Consider the following 15,059-nt stretch of genomic DNA (forward strand, 5'->3'; position numbering starts at 1 on the left):
CTGTACCCCAGCCATGGCTCCGAAAATGCTGCTCACCAGCAGCCCCATGAAGGCACAGCACACCTTGCACACATAATCACACACACATGTGGTGCCGTACACTTAATCGCACACATGTGCACATGTAATCACACACTTAATCATGCACATGTGCACATAATACCCATATGTGAGAAGAATAGAAAACTGTCTTTTGATCTCCTGTGAAGTATAGCCCTGTGAATGTTGAGTATTGAGAGTAGTTGTGTCCATCAGAGAGATGCAGGCAAAAGCAGAGCAGTGGGGTTAGTGTTTGGGAGTGGGTTCTACCCCTGACTTTGCCCTTGGGGTACAAGGTGGGGCAAGTCATTGTGCTATTGTTTCTCCTCTGTAAATTGTGATTAATGATGTCAAAATCACTTGTGGAAAGAGTAATATATTATTATTATGGGCTTAGATGTGTGTTTACTTAAGTAACAAAGCTTTGGTGGTTCAAAAGTTTTCTTGATGACAGAGGTTTTTTGCTTTTTCTCTCCGCTGGAGACCAGCAGGATCGGAACAGTAAGGCAGGGTAGTCATGCAGCAGCAGGTAGGGTTGCTGCTGCTGCTATGACCTGGGGAATATGTGAATGCTCCTGAGCTGTTTCAGTGTAAAGTCTGGCTGCTTAGCACTGAATCCCCCCAGTGACTTCAGCTAGCTCTTCAAGTTTTGCACTAAAGCCTGAGAGGCTCAGACAGTCTGTTTCTTCCTATCTGTTACACAAGCAAAAACCCATGGCTGAAAAATGGTGACTGTATCTTCTTAATCCAGCTCATCTGTCTCCGTGCAATGCCGGGTTAGGGCTGGGTGCAGAACAGTTTTTCTCCTGCTGGGCAAAAGTCTAAAACCAAATGGAAAATGCTTCCTCTACCTTGAGCTGGTGGCACTTTCTCATGTGGACAGGACTCGTGTTCTGCACCTTCCCGCGAGTGACTCACCCGAGCTGGCTGTGGGAACATTTCCAGTAATCAGCCCAGTGTTTCCTGCGGCAGTTCAGGCTCTTGCACTTCACTGCGCTTTTAGTCATAGCTAGTCTTAATTTGATCTTTCCTCCTGTCTGTGTTCATAATGCCCCAGCTTATTGCGTTTGTGTAGCTGATTGTCCAACCTGTGTTTCACAGGGAGTGATCAGGAGCATGTCTGCTTTCCGGGCAGATTCGCGTGCTGAGGCACATAAGTAATTGCAAAATGGAGCCTCCTCTTCCTCAGTAACCTGGGGACATGCCCAGATCCCAGTGCTCTGGGGAACTGGTTATGGAATACGTGGCATTCTGCATCCTACTGAGCAGTGAGTAACTTGCTTGCACATAGCTCTCCCTGTGTTGCAAACCTATGTAAGCATTTTGCTCAACTTCCAGTCTTGAATGAGTCCCTTACAGGTAGGTAATGAAGAGGAAAGAGGTGTTTACACCACAGCATGCTGACAGGTCACTAATGCACTTTGAACTAGAAACTGCCCGACTTGAGAGTAGCTCTGACCTAAGCTGCTCCAGCAGCAAACAGCTGAACCAAAGCCGTGGGGTGTGCTGGGCTGGAGGCGTGAAATTCCCTCCCTTCCCTCTGCTGCACTAGCTAAATACACTGGGACTTCCAGGGCTGGGAGTTGGTAGGACTAATCCCCGAGACCGTTTGTTTTCCAGGGGGATAACATGCAGCTGCCAGGGAGGTTGAGCCCTGCTCTACCCTGCCGGTGCCGAAAGAGTTGGAACAGCCCATAACTGTGTGTGAGGTTGGGAAAGGTGTGTGCTAATTAATTGGAGCGCTGGGCTGCCCCTCGACTGGAGCCACGCGCCTGGATGTGGTGGCAGCGTGCGCGTCCCCTCCCCATCCCTGCCTGCACTGACAAAAGGATCACACCTGCGGCACGGCACCCCGGGGACCCAACGCCTCACCCAGCTCCTATGTCACAGCTCGAAGCGACGGCATGAAGAAATCCTCGTATTCAGGTGAGCAAGTAGCAGCCTGCTCTTTTTCTCTCACCTCTTTCTCTTTGGGTCTCTACCGGGAAAGAAAAAGGTTTTAAACCCCAAAAGTACAACTTGCACAAGCCCCTCTCCCTCCAAGCACTCTGTAACAGAGTGAGCTGTTTTACTGTGTATGAACAAACCCTGTCGATCAGTGGAAAAGGCTAAAAAAGCAAAACAAATCCAGGGAGGCAACTTGTTCCAGGCAGAACTCGGTGTTGGTGGCATGGAGCTTGTTATTCAGGAGGCACCTGTGCCAGCATGGGGCAAGCTCCAGTGCTGAGCAGCAGATTGAAATGAAATGGAATGGTGGCACTGTGTGTGACACCAGCTTCCTTGGGGGCTGGAAGGATTTCTAAATGGAGGGTTGAAGAGCTGGGATCTCCTAATGCTGCAGGACTCTCCTCTCCCTGCTCTCCATCCTGTTTGATTCATCTTGCCCCGTGGGGTGAGGGCTTTTTGCCCTCTGCTCTCGCAGGCTCACCAGGCTCCTTCCTCCCCAGCTAACACAGGAGCAAGCAGCACTGACTGATGTTATTTCTCTGAGGTTTCTGTGAAATCCTGCCAACAGCCCCAAGAAGTGGCAGGCGCATGATAGAGTGGACACAACTCCTGCAAAGGAGGAGTCATGTCTGTAGCTCACCCTGTAAAGCTCAGGTGCCTCTGGCAGCTCCTCAAGGTGAAGGACTTTGCTCTGCAACTGATTTCTGCTTGGTTCCAGCTACCAACCTGCGACCATGTGTTCTGTAAGCCCAGTTCTGCCCTGGCTTTGCCCAGCTGCTCCAGGGATGTGGTGTCACCATGATAGCCTCCTAACATCCTGAGTCACCACGGGGGTGCTGGTGGCAGCTGCTGTGGCCAACCCTGCCTGAGCTCGCTAGCCGCAGGAGCTGGGAGTTTGCCTTCACACAGAAATTTCCCTGTGTGATGCTGCTGCCTGTTTATTGTTAAAATGAATTAGTCATGTTTCTCTCTTGCACATTTCTCATTAGTGTTGCTAAATAGACTGCCAGGGAGGTTTTATTAGGGAACCTGAGAAAGCCTAAGCATGACTATTAGCATGTTGTAATGGATTAAAGTGGACACTAACGGTTGTGCATTGTGGGTAGGAAGAACTGGTACTTGTACAAGCCTCCTGAGGTGCACAGTCGCTAAAGCAGCCCTGGAGCAGAGCGAGAACTGGTTGGAGATAGCTGGCTGTCATAAGGAAACCTGTCAGCAACTGCGTGACCTGCTATTATGACTTCTTGCAGATGAGGCCGAGTGATCCTCAACTGCTTTGCTTGCTTTGGTTGGTAGTGCTGGAGTGGAGCTGGGGCAGTGCAAAGCCTGTGATGGGACTGGTGTGTCCCTGGTCACAAACCCACCTTCATTCGGTGTTGCAACTGAGGTCTGTTGACATTTGGCCGGTACTTTTATTTCAAAGGGACTGCAGTTGTATTTTGGAAACGCTGTTTGCTTTGAGATTTCCCTTGGTACACTGCAGAGAAGAATTACACTAGCCAGGATATGCTAGGCTGAAGCAACAGGACAATTGCACTATTTATTACCTGCACTAACCTTCCACAAAGCACATGCAGTTCTTCTGAGCAGCTCTCATGTTCATGTGGTAAAGGCTCCACATTCATGTGTCAGCTCCTGGCCAGGCAGTGCTAGGGCCTTGCCTCTCACTGATTGATTGGAGAGAGAGGAGGTGGATTAATCACCCACTGTGCCTTTGGAGAGCTGCCACCTCTGTCAACCCTCCCTGCCCCATGATTCTGAAGGTTTTCCAAGTTGTGGAGCAGTGATGGTAGCTTGCCTGGGGGAATTGCACCAGGAGTCCAGACTGCATCTCCAAGACATGAGTAAGATGTACAGGGTGCTGCAGGGCCTCTGAACTTCCTACTGCCAGAGAAACTGGTGAGGTGACAAAGTGATTTCTCAGCTGCAAAGCCTGTGCTTCTCAAGCACATTGCTGACAACCTCTGACAGGCTGGAAACACAGCGCCTGGTTGAGAAACTCCTGAATATGATGACAATAGGAAACCCTAAGTGTCTTCGGAACACTTTCTGAGGTTAGGGAGCATCCCTTGCTGGCTTTCTTTGCTCCTCTCCAGTATATTCTGGATCTGTTCTGTGGACTGGGTCCCACTGAACCCAGCTGGAGCATCTCGGTTGACTTCACAGGGCTGAAGCTCCAGCTCTGTCCTGCTCTGCAAACACGGCAGTGCTGCTGTAGTGCTCTCCTGTTAGCAGGCTGCTCGCCACCCCAGGAGAGATTTACTTTTTCTAAAGCACTTCAGGGGAAATGATTACCCATCTGCTATGGCTTTTGAGCACATGCCATATAGGTGTGGTTGGGATAAAGAGTTTGCTTTTGAATGCTTTACCTCTTACCAGCAGAGAGGCTCAGACCTTTGTGCCATAGCCGCGGGCACATGCAGCTCAGCCTGGTAGCACTTTTCTTTCCTGGGATTTCCTGGCAGCAGCAAGAGGAGGAGGGGAGAGGGAGAAAAGGAGAATTTACATAGCAAGTTAAAAATGAGCAATAACCGCTGCTGAAGCCAGCTCTTACATGTTTGCTTTAGGGATGTCTATTATTTCAGATGCTTAAGGCAAAGAGAGGTTTTTCCTGAGATGTTTTACTTGTCCTGGAATACTATTTTTATAAAGGATTTTTCAACTCTCCTTTTCCATTACTCAAGCACAACTGCATTGCCAAAGAAGCAGTAGGCAGGATTTGTGATAAATGACACGATTGCTTATAGGTATTATTAAGGATGGTGCAAATTGTTTTGGCCAAGGACTGTTTGCAGTTTCAAGTTTCTGTAAGGTGTTGGCGTGCACTGAAATAAGGATTGTCATCATTACAGTGCCTCCAGAATTATCCATAGGGGCTGTGTGATACCTCTTACCTAAACTGTGAACTCCTGATTTATTGCTTAGGCACTTAGGGAGAAATAACTCCTCATATATGAGCCAAGGCTATAAGAAAACTGCAGGAGTAACAGTGAAAACTCATCTGATCATTGCAGTAGGACTTAGGAACAATATTTTTTTCCCACATTGTGACTCACAGAATGATTCACTATAAAACATGGAATAGAATATTATGACAATAGAATATTAGTCAAATTGGAGTTGTTGGCGTTATCTGGACTGGGAAGCTTTGGGGAAAAAGGTTGGTTTGTAGTGTCCCAGGGTCCCCTCCTGCCCCAGTCCCATTGTATTGACTTGGTGCCGCCACCACACAGCATCCTGTAGGTGCTGAATACCCGCAGCTCTGGCCCAAGGCAGCTGCAGTTACTGGTACTAGTGGGGCAAATCAGGTTTGTATCCCACCAAAAGGCTCCGTGTTTACACTCCAGTATGTGCAGCTGGTGAAGAAGAAAAGCAAGTGAGCTCTTGCTGGGGGTGAGCAGAGCTGCAGTGTGCAGCTGTGATAGCACAGGGACACACTGCAGTGAGTGCTCATCTGGCAGCCAATGGAGTTCATCAAACTGCAATGAGGAAGCGGTGGATAGACTTGCCCTCCCCCTAAAAAAGCACCAGGGGCTGTGACTGGATGTGTGGTGCCTGTGGTGGGGGCCTCAGTACATCTCTGGCACAGCCAGTCCTCTGGAAACACTGAGACTGGATCTTTTTCAGGCTCATGCTGCACGGTGCAGTTCCCTCAATGGCTTTTAACCTCGTTATCACAAAGCTTGCTGGCTGGGACAGGGGTGACCTGGTGTTTGCAGAGCCACATTGTTCTCTCCTGAACTGAACCCCATCTCCTGTCATCTAACTGGCACTGTGTGTCTAAGCCGTGATAAAATGAACAGAGTTGTTCAGACTGATGTGATATTTGAAGTTCAGTGGCCAAACAGCAGTATCAAGGACAAAGCATTTGTTTGATTTAGTTTGACATTTTGGACAGAAATACAAACCAGTTTGTTTTGAAATACACGAAAATTAAAAAGCCATTTTTTGCAGCTCAAACTCACAGCCAGCTCTTACTCCCCAAAACCTTCCAACAAGAGATCGTTAAAACAAAACAGATTATTGTACTGAGGATTTGCAATCAATCACAAGAAGCTGGATCCTCAGTCTGTGGCTGTTCAAACTGACTGTTCAAAACCTGAATTGAGTGCAAGCAATGAATGATTCCACCAGCTCAGATGAATGAACTGTCCTTTTGCCCCGCTTCTACCAGTTATCTCTGTGTGAAACAGCTCTGCCTGTGCCTGATGTGCCAAAGCACTTTGCAGTAAACTTCATAAACCGGTAAACAAACTGGTTTATGAAGAGGCACCGCAGCCACTGGCACGGCTGTGCAGTGCTTGAGCAAATACAGGGTGCAATAAGGAAAGGCATCAACCTTCAGGAAGGCTTCTGTAGAAGAGCAGGAGTGGAAAAACCCACTGCAGCCAGAAATGCCAGGGTTTCTGTTCCATCTTGTGTCCTCACTGCTTGGTGGAACAGAGCTACCACTGAAACCACAGGTGGAGGAGCCAGCATGCTGCTTATTTGGCTTGTGTTTGCTTTTCAGAGAGGCACACACTTGTGTCCTGGGTGTCTGTTCTGCTTACAGCTGATTCCTACCTCTCACCTTGCTCAGAGGCTGCCATTTCAGCTCTTTTGCTGTCACCCATCCATGCCTTCTCCCCCTTACAGGTCTCTGCGCTCTAGTAAAGCTGTGAAACCTGGCCTGGGCTCCTTTCCTTTCCCTTCAGTGGCAGAGCAGGGTGGAAGCATTAGTAAAGTCAGTGTGAGTGTGGGGGATGTGAAGGGGAATGAAAAGGGTGAGGAAAGAGTTTTGGATCCTGGGACTAGAGGGAAGAGGAGGGGTAGTGGTGCTGGCAGTGCCATCATGGGGTGAGCTGCCCCAGAAACACCAGTTGCTTGCCTGAGGCTGTGGAAGTTTTTCATGACATGGTTTTGTGTTGGCATTGTGTTACCTCATGTTACTGAAATAGCAGGAAGGAAAATAACAAGGAGTACAAAATGAACTTGTTCATCCAAGAATAGCGCAAAGCTGGTACACAGACAAAGGGCTTTGCGTCTGATTTTCAGGATACTGAAAGCTCTGCAGGTTGGTCAGCTGTGTGGATGATCTGCATCATTCAGATCCATGTGAAAGCTGGTTGGTACCAAATGTCCATGGACCCAACCTTTCTTTAAGCCCCAAAGGAAAGAGAGAACAAATGTGATGCAGTTCCTGCGTGGTGAACACTTACTCACTGTTTTGGACAGCCACATCTCTAACTAGTCCATGCTGGTAAGCAACAGTCACGATGCCTGTCCACGTTCACACATTCTGTCAGGTGGGGTTTCTTTCACAACCTTCTTCACTTACTTTGTTTTGCCTTTTACCACATCATGTTGTTTCCTGCTCTGTCCCTGCCTGAGTCACTTCTCCATTGCTGCATGCAAGGCTGGACATAGCCTTTGACATTCCCACTGCCTGCTGCCCCCAAGGTTCCTTTTGAGCTATAGTAACATTTAGAGATGCCCAGAGAGAGTGGTACCATTGTTCTGAGTGCTGCAGAGAGGAAAAGTAGAAATGTCCTTCACTCCCTCCACTTCTGAATTCCTCAATGAGTGGTGTGTGATGGGCAGCAGAGGCAAAGGCTGTATGAGCAGGGCAGTGTGACACCATCTTCCCAAGCCAACACCATGGCCAAGAGGCAGCATTGCCCAGGTCTGCACTGTGTGGTCAACAGCTAAAATCCTTTATCAATTCTTTTGGCTACTTTTAAAATGAAAAAGTTGTATGCTTTGGAGAATTAGATTTCTCATGTGCCTGTCCTCCCTCATGATACTAAAGCCTGTGATTTTCCTCGAGTGCCACAAACTGCTGGAGTCTCTGTTGGACGAAAGCACCCTGATCCTCAGACAGACTCTTCTCAGCTGCCTTAAGGGCCTCACAGTCTGTTTCTGTGGCTTAGCAGGTATCAAGAGTTGTTGATGGCATCGGTCCTGGCCGTCTTACTTCTATGCTTCCTTGCTGCAAAGAATGAGGTGGGATCGCAAGATTTCCCATCAAAAAAGCACAACTGTTACATTTTACTACCATGATGACAGAATATATTCTAAATGTCAACAGAGTCTGCTGTCACATGTTTCTGATGGCTCGTGGTGATTGACGTAATGTTGCTATGAAGATTCTCCTCTAGCAGGTTCCCCTGTATCAGCACCACACTGTGCTGGGCTGGCAGGATCAATGTGACGGGTTTGGTTGGGTGCTCCACCATGGGCAGATTTGACTGGCACGTACAGACAGTGTTAGAGCTTTGGTTCAGGCAGCAAAACATCCCAACATCTGTTAGGAAATAGTTTGGAGAAGCAGGGGAATCCAGCATATAGAGAAAGCCAAATAAGAAACCACAACATGCAGACATATGCAGAAATAACAAAAAGCCATGTGTGGCCCAATGGGGTGATTATCTCCTTCCCTGAAACACCAATCATCTTCCCATCCCCACTTGGGGTGAGCAAGGAGAAGTGGGGCCATGTGGAATGGGGAGATGTTGCTGCAGAGAATACCTCCGTCTGTGCTCACTGCTTGCAGAGAAATCCCTCCCAAGAGTAGTGCTGCTGGTCAGACAGTGAGTGGGGTGCTTTGTGTGAGGCTAACCTGTCCCATCTTGGACAGGAGATGTTGTGGGGTTTGCAGCATAAGGTGGGATCCAAACCCAGGGCAAAGCCTGTGAAAGAGGAGATGACTTTGTATCACAGTGATTTGGGAAGATTTAACCTGTCAGATGGATGTGTAAAGTGTCTGCTTCCTTTTTGTAAGCTCCCTGGTGCTGTGCAGGACAGGGTGGGATCCACCAGTCCCTAGGCTTGGTGTTCATTGGCCACACCAGTGTCTTTAACTACAAACCAGGGAGCTTCTCTTCCTCCCCAGTCCTGGTGTCCCCTGGAAGAGCAGCCATGCTTGTGTAGCCATCATTCCCTATGGAAATCACATGCCGCAATCAGTGGTGTGGTGGGAGAGATAACAACACGGTCACTGGTGAGTCAGCCTGTTCCCACACTGGCCTGCAATGACTTACCAGTGATGAGGGCAGCAAAAATCACCCTTTAAAGGGTTTCAGAGGGGGAGGTCATAGCTGCCTGGGAAACTGCTTTATTCTCTGTTTATTCATCACTCAGGTAATGGCACAGGCTTGCAAAGGCCTTTCTTGTAGCTGCTGTGAGATGGGGCACTTGGTCCATCACTGTAGAAGTCTGAAAAGGAGTCCTGGCTTTGTGCTGTAAGACAGCTTCCACTGTCACGTGGACAAAGTAGCCTCTCATGGGGCTCGGAGAGATTCAGGCATATCTAGAGCAGAGCCCAGCAACAGGGTGGGATGGCACCAGGAGGACAAGAAAAGAAGGTTTTTGTCCAGTGCTGCTACTGTTGTGAAAACATCTGGCCATGTTGGGCAAAAGGGGCTTCTTGTGCAGTTCTTGCTCAAGCCCTCAAGTTCGGGCACTGCAGCAGTCTGAAGCACAATATAAGTTACCTCCATGACCTGGACTCTTAATTTCAGTCAGGGCTGGCTCAAATCTGATGCCCAGAGTATGTAACTGTCCCCTTCATTTCCCTCAACCTTCTAGGCTCCCAGGTCAAGCAGATGGCAGTTAAGCTGGAGGGATGATAGCAAGCTGGAACTAGCAGCAGAAGGGATTTTCTATTTTTCTTCCCTTTGTCCATGCCAGATGTGTATTATTTGCAGGAAACACTTTGTGCAGCTCGGAGGTTTGTTTAGAGAAGGAGTGTAGGGGGAGGAGACAGCTAAAGACATAATGGAAATGAAAAAGGCTACAGTAATGTTCAAGAAAGTCTGTAATTTCCTGGTGTGGGAGTACTGCTATTCTGGGGACCAAGGGAATAACGGCGCCAGTTCCCAAGGGAGAGAGTGCTCACTAAGGGGTGATCTGCAGAGGAACAGCTCCTTTTGGGAAAAGCTCAGCACACAGCAGTTCTCCCTAAGGCCTTGCAGGGCTGAGCTCAAAGCAACTGCTGAGGGCACAGAGGGACTCTGACACCCGGATGCTCCCTCAGCTTGTCTGGAGTCACGTCCCTTTGCAGCCTTCATGGGGATCCAGGGAAGCTTTGCGTGCACATACGTGGGGAGCAAGTTGGAGTCCTGATCCTTGTGAGCAGCCCCTAGGAGCAAGTTTGCTTTGGTTTGACGCTACTAAGAGAAATAGGGATTGCCTATAGCTTAATGTAATAGACATTAGAAACAAAGCAAGATGCCCTCAGCGGTTACAGCCAAGAGCTGCTGCTGAATGACTCAGTGGTTGAGTTGTAAGTGCCCAGACATGTAGGAATAAAAGTTGCCTAGAAGAATAACAGATCTTAGTGTGTTACAAGTCAGGACAAAGGACTTGCACATAACAGACCATGGGAGGTGGCAGGGGGTTTGCTCAGGTGAGTTTAAGGCTGATGTTAAGGCTGTGTTAAGGAAGCTGGAGGCTTTGCTTTGCCTGCAGGAAAGGTACAGCCCTGGGCTGCAGAACAAGCGTCACCCACCGACTCAGCTGGTGGGGAGCTCCCATCCTGCCACTGTTTGTGACTGGCAGTGTCATCCACCAGCACTCCACACACACTTTGCTCTCCTAATATTCAGTTTTCATCTTCCTTCCAAGCTGACTTTTAATTAATTTTTAAACTTAAAATCAATATATATGTATTTAATCAGTAGGAATGAGGATGAGATGTAGTTCATTGCTTACATATAATTTAATTTGAAACATTCAAAGTTGTTGCAAGTCCAATCCTGAAATGCCATAATCCTCCTCATCCTCTGGTTTGTTCTGGGGAGGGTTTCTGACCTTGCTGATTTTCAGTGTTCTGGTGATAAAAGGAGTCATGTGAACTGTCCTGCTTTTATCTACAGTCAGTTTTTGGTAGCACCAGGAAATCCTTAAATTCAGACCTTTATTACGTGCACTCGCAGCCCTGTCTGCTGCATGAAGGGATTTTTCCCCTCTGGAGTCCTGCCTTCACGTGTTTGAGAGCGTGTTTTATCAAACTGGGCATTATAATGAGAAATGGGAGTGTGAGATGTGCCCAAGCTGTATTAAACCCACCATATCCTACTATGGGATTTCAAATGCCTCTTAAAATAATTTTTGTTAGCAGATAACTTATGAAGCTCAGAGCTGCTGAGTGTTTCCTGAACAGCCCAGATTTACACAGCCTGAAGGACCAACATTACTGTAGCTAATTGCCCTTCAGTGTTAATTGTCCTTCAGCTCCATCTGCATCTGTAAACGCTTTCCCAAATTGCTGTCCTGACAAGTGAGATGCTTCAACTGGCGAGTCCCACATCTGAGCATGGAAAGGTTGTCAGTGCTGTGGGATGTTGGGGGATGTCATGGCTTGGGTGGTCCCTCCCGTCCTGCTTGGCAGCTGCAGCACATGGCTGTGATTTATTTCCTGGAGTGGGTTTTTGTCAGATAAACCTCCCAACAGTGATGTGAAATAATCTGACAGCTGATTCCTGCAGTTAATGTTTGGAGCAATGAGTTAATATTGGGGAGGATGAGCTCAGCCCTGACAAGTTTGATTCATCTGTAGAGGTTTCAAACCTGCTCTTCTCCATGTGCTTCTTCACGGATCAGCCGCTCTCTAGGAATTCAGCATCAGACAGCAGTGTTTTAAACGAATGTCAGGTTTTTCAGACAGTGTATGTGGTGGGGAGAGGGAAAGAGTACATCTGAGGCTGCATTGAGGGTTTTTTTGTGTTTGGCTTTGCTAAGTTTAAGATCATCATGGGAAACATAAGAGCCCTGTGCTTGAGCCGTGGTGGAGAGGGAAGAGTAAAAAGTTGTTTCATAATATGTGTCTGGATTAATGTTCAGATCTTACTGAGTCTTTTATGTCCTGTGATTCATAAATATAAGTATGGGAGCCCCTGGGAATTGATATAAGTCAGAAAAACCTCCAATGTCTAAGTACTGGGTGCTGATTATTGCAGGCATCTGCATTAAACCCTTTTACAGACTGCTCTTGTTCCTTGGTGGACAGTCTGTGGGCTGCTAGTGGCAGAGTTTGTAACACAGAAGAAGGGTTAGTGGCTCTGGACACTGGGAAGCAAGGAGCTGGAATATTGGTCCGGGGCATAGTCACACAGCCCTTGGCTAGGAGCATAGTCCTGGGTAAAAATAAACAGTGTTCTCATTCCTAGCTCTGTGGAGATACTTCTGTATCCAAAGCCCCTCCATCTGATGGACAGACCAGTACCGAGCTGCGTAGCTGGGGTCAGAAGTGTTTCCCACAGGTCAGGTGTTTACAGGAGTGTGGGTCAATGGATGGGAAAGCAGAAGCTGTACTGGCAGAGCACATACACTAGTGGAGATTGGTGGGGAAGACCAATACAGGAAAGTGGAGAGGAGCGAGCAAGGGCTGAGCCTGGAAGGGCAAGAGAGGAGGATGCAGACCCAGCACACAGCACAGTCCACAGTGCCCGTGGGCTCTGGGATGGAGCAGAGACTCAAGGAAGGAAGCGACTTTGCTGATGAAATGAGTGTGTTTCCTCTTCAATCACCACAGGAGATACTTTGAGTGTTTCTGCAGCTGTCTCCCAACAAGCACTGAAGGTGGAGAAGATGGGGGCAGGAGGTGAACCAGGTTCCACATAGCTCTGGGCTACAGCTCTGAGGGAGAAAGAGCAGAAAACATCAAATCTTGTAAGGATGCAAGAGAAAACATCCAGACAGGAAACAATTTCTTCAGAGTTATGTACTAGGATGAATTAGAATAGCCAGAAGTTGTCTTGGGACATACTGGGAGGGATGCTGTGGTTGCCTCTGGGAAGGTAAGAGCTATACAAGTAACCTCTGAATTGTTTTACAATTGCATCTTTTTGTTCTAAATGTTGTTATAAACAGTCTGATGAGGTAATGTGAGTTCTTGTGCCTACAGAAAGAAATTTCTATTGATAATTTCCACTCTGTGGCCATTTCCCAGTGAGGCTGCATATCTTCATAGGAATTCACCTCTCCCATGAGTAGAACAGGAGCTTGTAGCCTTGTCTTCAGAGCTTCCTTGCATAGTCACAGCACACGTAGAGGGCACAGGTCTCTCTCTGAACTTGTCAGATAGACCCCAGGCCTCTGTATGTGGGAATGGTGTCTTCTTCAGCATTCCTTAGTCTGTGAAATTTTAACTACTCATCTGGACAGCAGAAATGACAACCACATGTAAAAACCACACTGGTGTCTTAGGTGAGGAGCATTCTGAATGAGAAGCTGCATATCCTGCTTTAAATCGACATGGTTTGTAGACACAAAAGGTGTCACAGGATGGAGAACAGCGGGTTAGGAAAGGAGAAGATGTGGTGTTAAAAATACTTACCTCGTGCTCAGTATGGCACTAAACTGTCACTGCATATGGAGAGGAGGCTGCTCAGATACTCAGCCCATGAGCTGTGGCTTTTCTCCTTCCTCCTCCCCACCTCCTCCCCAATGACCGTGGGCTGCCAGAGCTGCCCAAATAGGCACTGGAGCAGCAACTTTACCCAGGGTTCCATGCTCTCCTGCTTTCCATCTGGAAATGACCTTGTATAAAACCTCTAGGAGAGCACGACACTTGCCAGGGTGGATTTGTTTGAGTTTCTCTCTAAGCAAATCCCTGGCTGTCACGTGGAGCTGGAGCAGGTGCCGTGCAGCACCTTGTTCAGTTCCAAGGTACTCAGTTTCAAGGCAAAATCACGGCTCATTAACAGAGCTTGGAGGATCTCCTGTTAACCTGTTGAGGGGAGGATGTCTGGGAATTTCCACAAGGCTCTGCTGCTCCCTCAGCACTCACAGACCTGCAGGGATGGAGCAGGCTGAAGCAGTCAGCCTTGCTGATCTGATGGGAGCAGGCTGCTAGCTGCAAGACTGGCCATGCATGGTCAGGCTGCCCTGCTTTTTCATCTAGCCAAACTGTCCTGGTGTCTGATGCAGGAGGGAAACTTACAGGCATGGGAGAACCCAGATAGACAAACTGGTTGAGTGTAAATGAACTCTTAAACCAGGGCTCCTCTGCCTGGCACCTGGTGGCTTTTCCCATTGAGGATCTCCTGCACAGGTTTGCAAAGGGAACAGCTATAATCCTTATCTTCTACAAGGTGAATTTCTCCTGGGGCTGAACCTGTATGATGCAGGTTCTCCTATTTACCTAGCTCTGACAGTCTGCCTTCCACACCTCAATGTGCAGTCAGCTCCATCCCACCTCCCTGCAAGCCCCTGCCTGGACTACTTGTCACCCTAAGCTATTTCTGTAGCTGATATATCCCTTCTGGGATATGAATCTTCTATAGGAACCACTGACCTGAGGAAGCCTAGTGAGTAGATTAGACCTTTGCACACTGGTCATTGTTGAATCTCACTGTATCCTATTCAGGGATTTTGTTTGTTTGTTGTCCATTTCCAGTGTATCAGGATTAATTTGAATTCTAATATTCTCTAACATAGTAGCATTTCATCCCCACTTGGGATCATCTTCATCTTTTATAAGCTCTCTAGTTCCCATTTCTGATAGATAATGAAAGATGTATCCTTAGGTCAAAACACAGCTGGGAGATCAGGCTTTGGATTAAAAACTGCTCCGGCATAGTCCCTTAGAACATCCTGAAAGCATCCAAGCCCTGTTGCCTATAGATTATGGGCAAAACAAGAGTCTAAACCAAGTAGAGACCTCTGCTCTGGGGGCTTAACAGCCTCCTCTGCTTTTCAAATCATGTAACCATAATCTTTGCAAGATTAAACACGGTTTCAGCTGTGGTTTTTCTTTATTTAATTTCACTTTCTTATGGAATAAACTGATGGTGACAGATGCACAAGGGCCCTGGAGGGCAGTGCTTTGTTTACACACAGGAAACTTGGGGCGCAAGGGGTGACCATTCCCTCTGGAGAGGGACATGGTTGTTTCTCACTCTCTCCTGGATCATGGGTCTACCTGGCAGTGGCCTTGCTCTGTGCTTGTATCACTCAGGCAGAGCCCTACAGAGGGGCTTGGGGCTCCTCCAGGGGACGTCCCTTGTGAATGAGCATGGTCTTTTCACCTGTGCTCCCAAAGCCCTCCCAGGTGTCCATGGGGAATTAATTCTTTGTGAAAGACACGTATG

At 48.0% G+C, this 15,059-nt stretch overlaps 1 protein-coding gene across 2 annotated transcripts in view; it reads left to right on the top strand.

Annotated features, from left to right (window-relative positions):
• The first annotated feature begins 1,484 nt into the window (after window positions 1-1,484).
• Window positions 1,485-15,059, top strand: part of SEPTIN9 (septin 9) — a 134,584-nt gene continuing 121,009 nt past the window's right edge. Inside the window, exon 1 of one of the 2 annotated variants that reach the window (XM_061455608.1) lies at window positions 1,485-1,965. In XM_061455608.1, the coding sequence (XP_061311592.1) occupies window positions 1,944-1,965 (22 nt within the window). In that variant the 5' untranslated portion in view covers window positions 1,485-1,943. The remainder of the gene's footprint in view (window positions 1,966-15,059) is intronic. The other variant, XM_061455611.1, reaches the window with a different exon arrangement.

The sequence above is a fragment of the Pezoporus flaviventris genome, unplaced genomic scaffold, assembly GCF_033815535.1.
Source record: "Pezoporus flaviventris isolate CSIRO_AGI_PZ_B2104156 unplaced genomic scaffold, CSIRO_AGI_Pfla_v1 ptg000020l, whole genome shotgun sequence".
In the NCBI taxonomy this organism is placed as follows: Eukaryota; Metazoa; Chordata; class Aves; order Psittaciformes; family Psittacidae; genus Pezoporus; species Pezoporus flaviventris.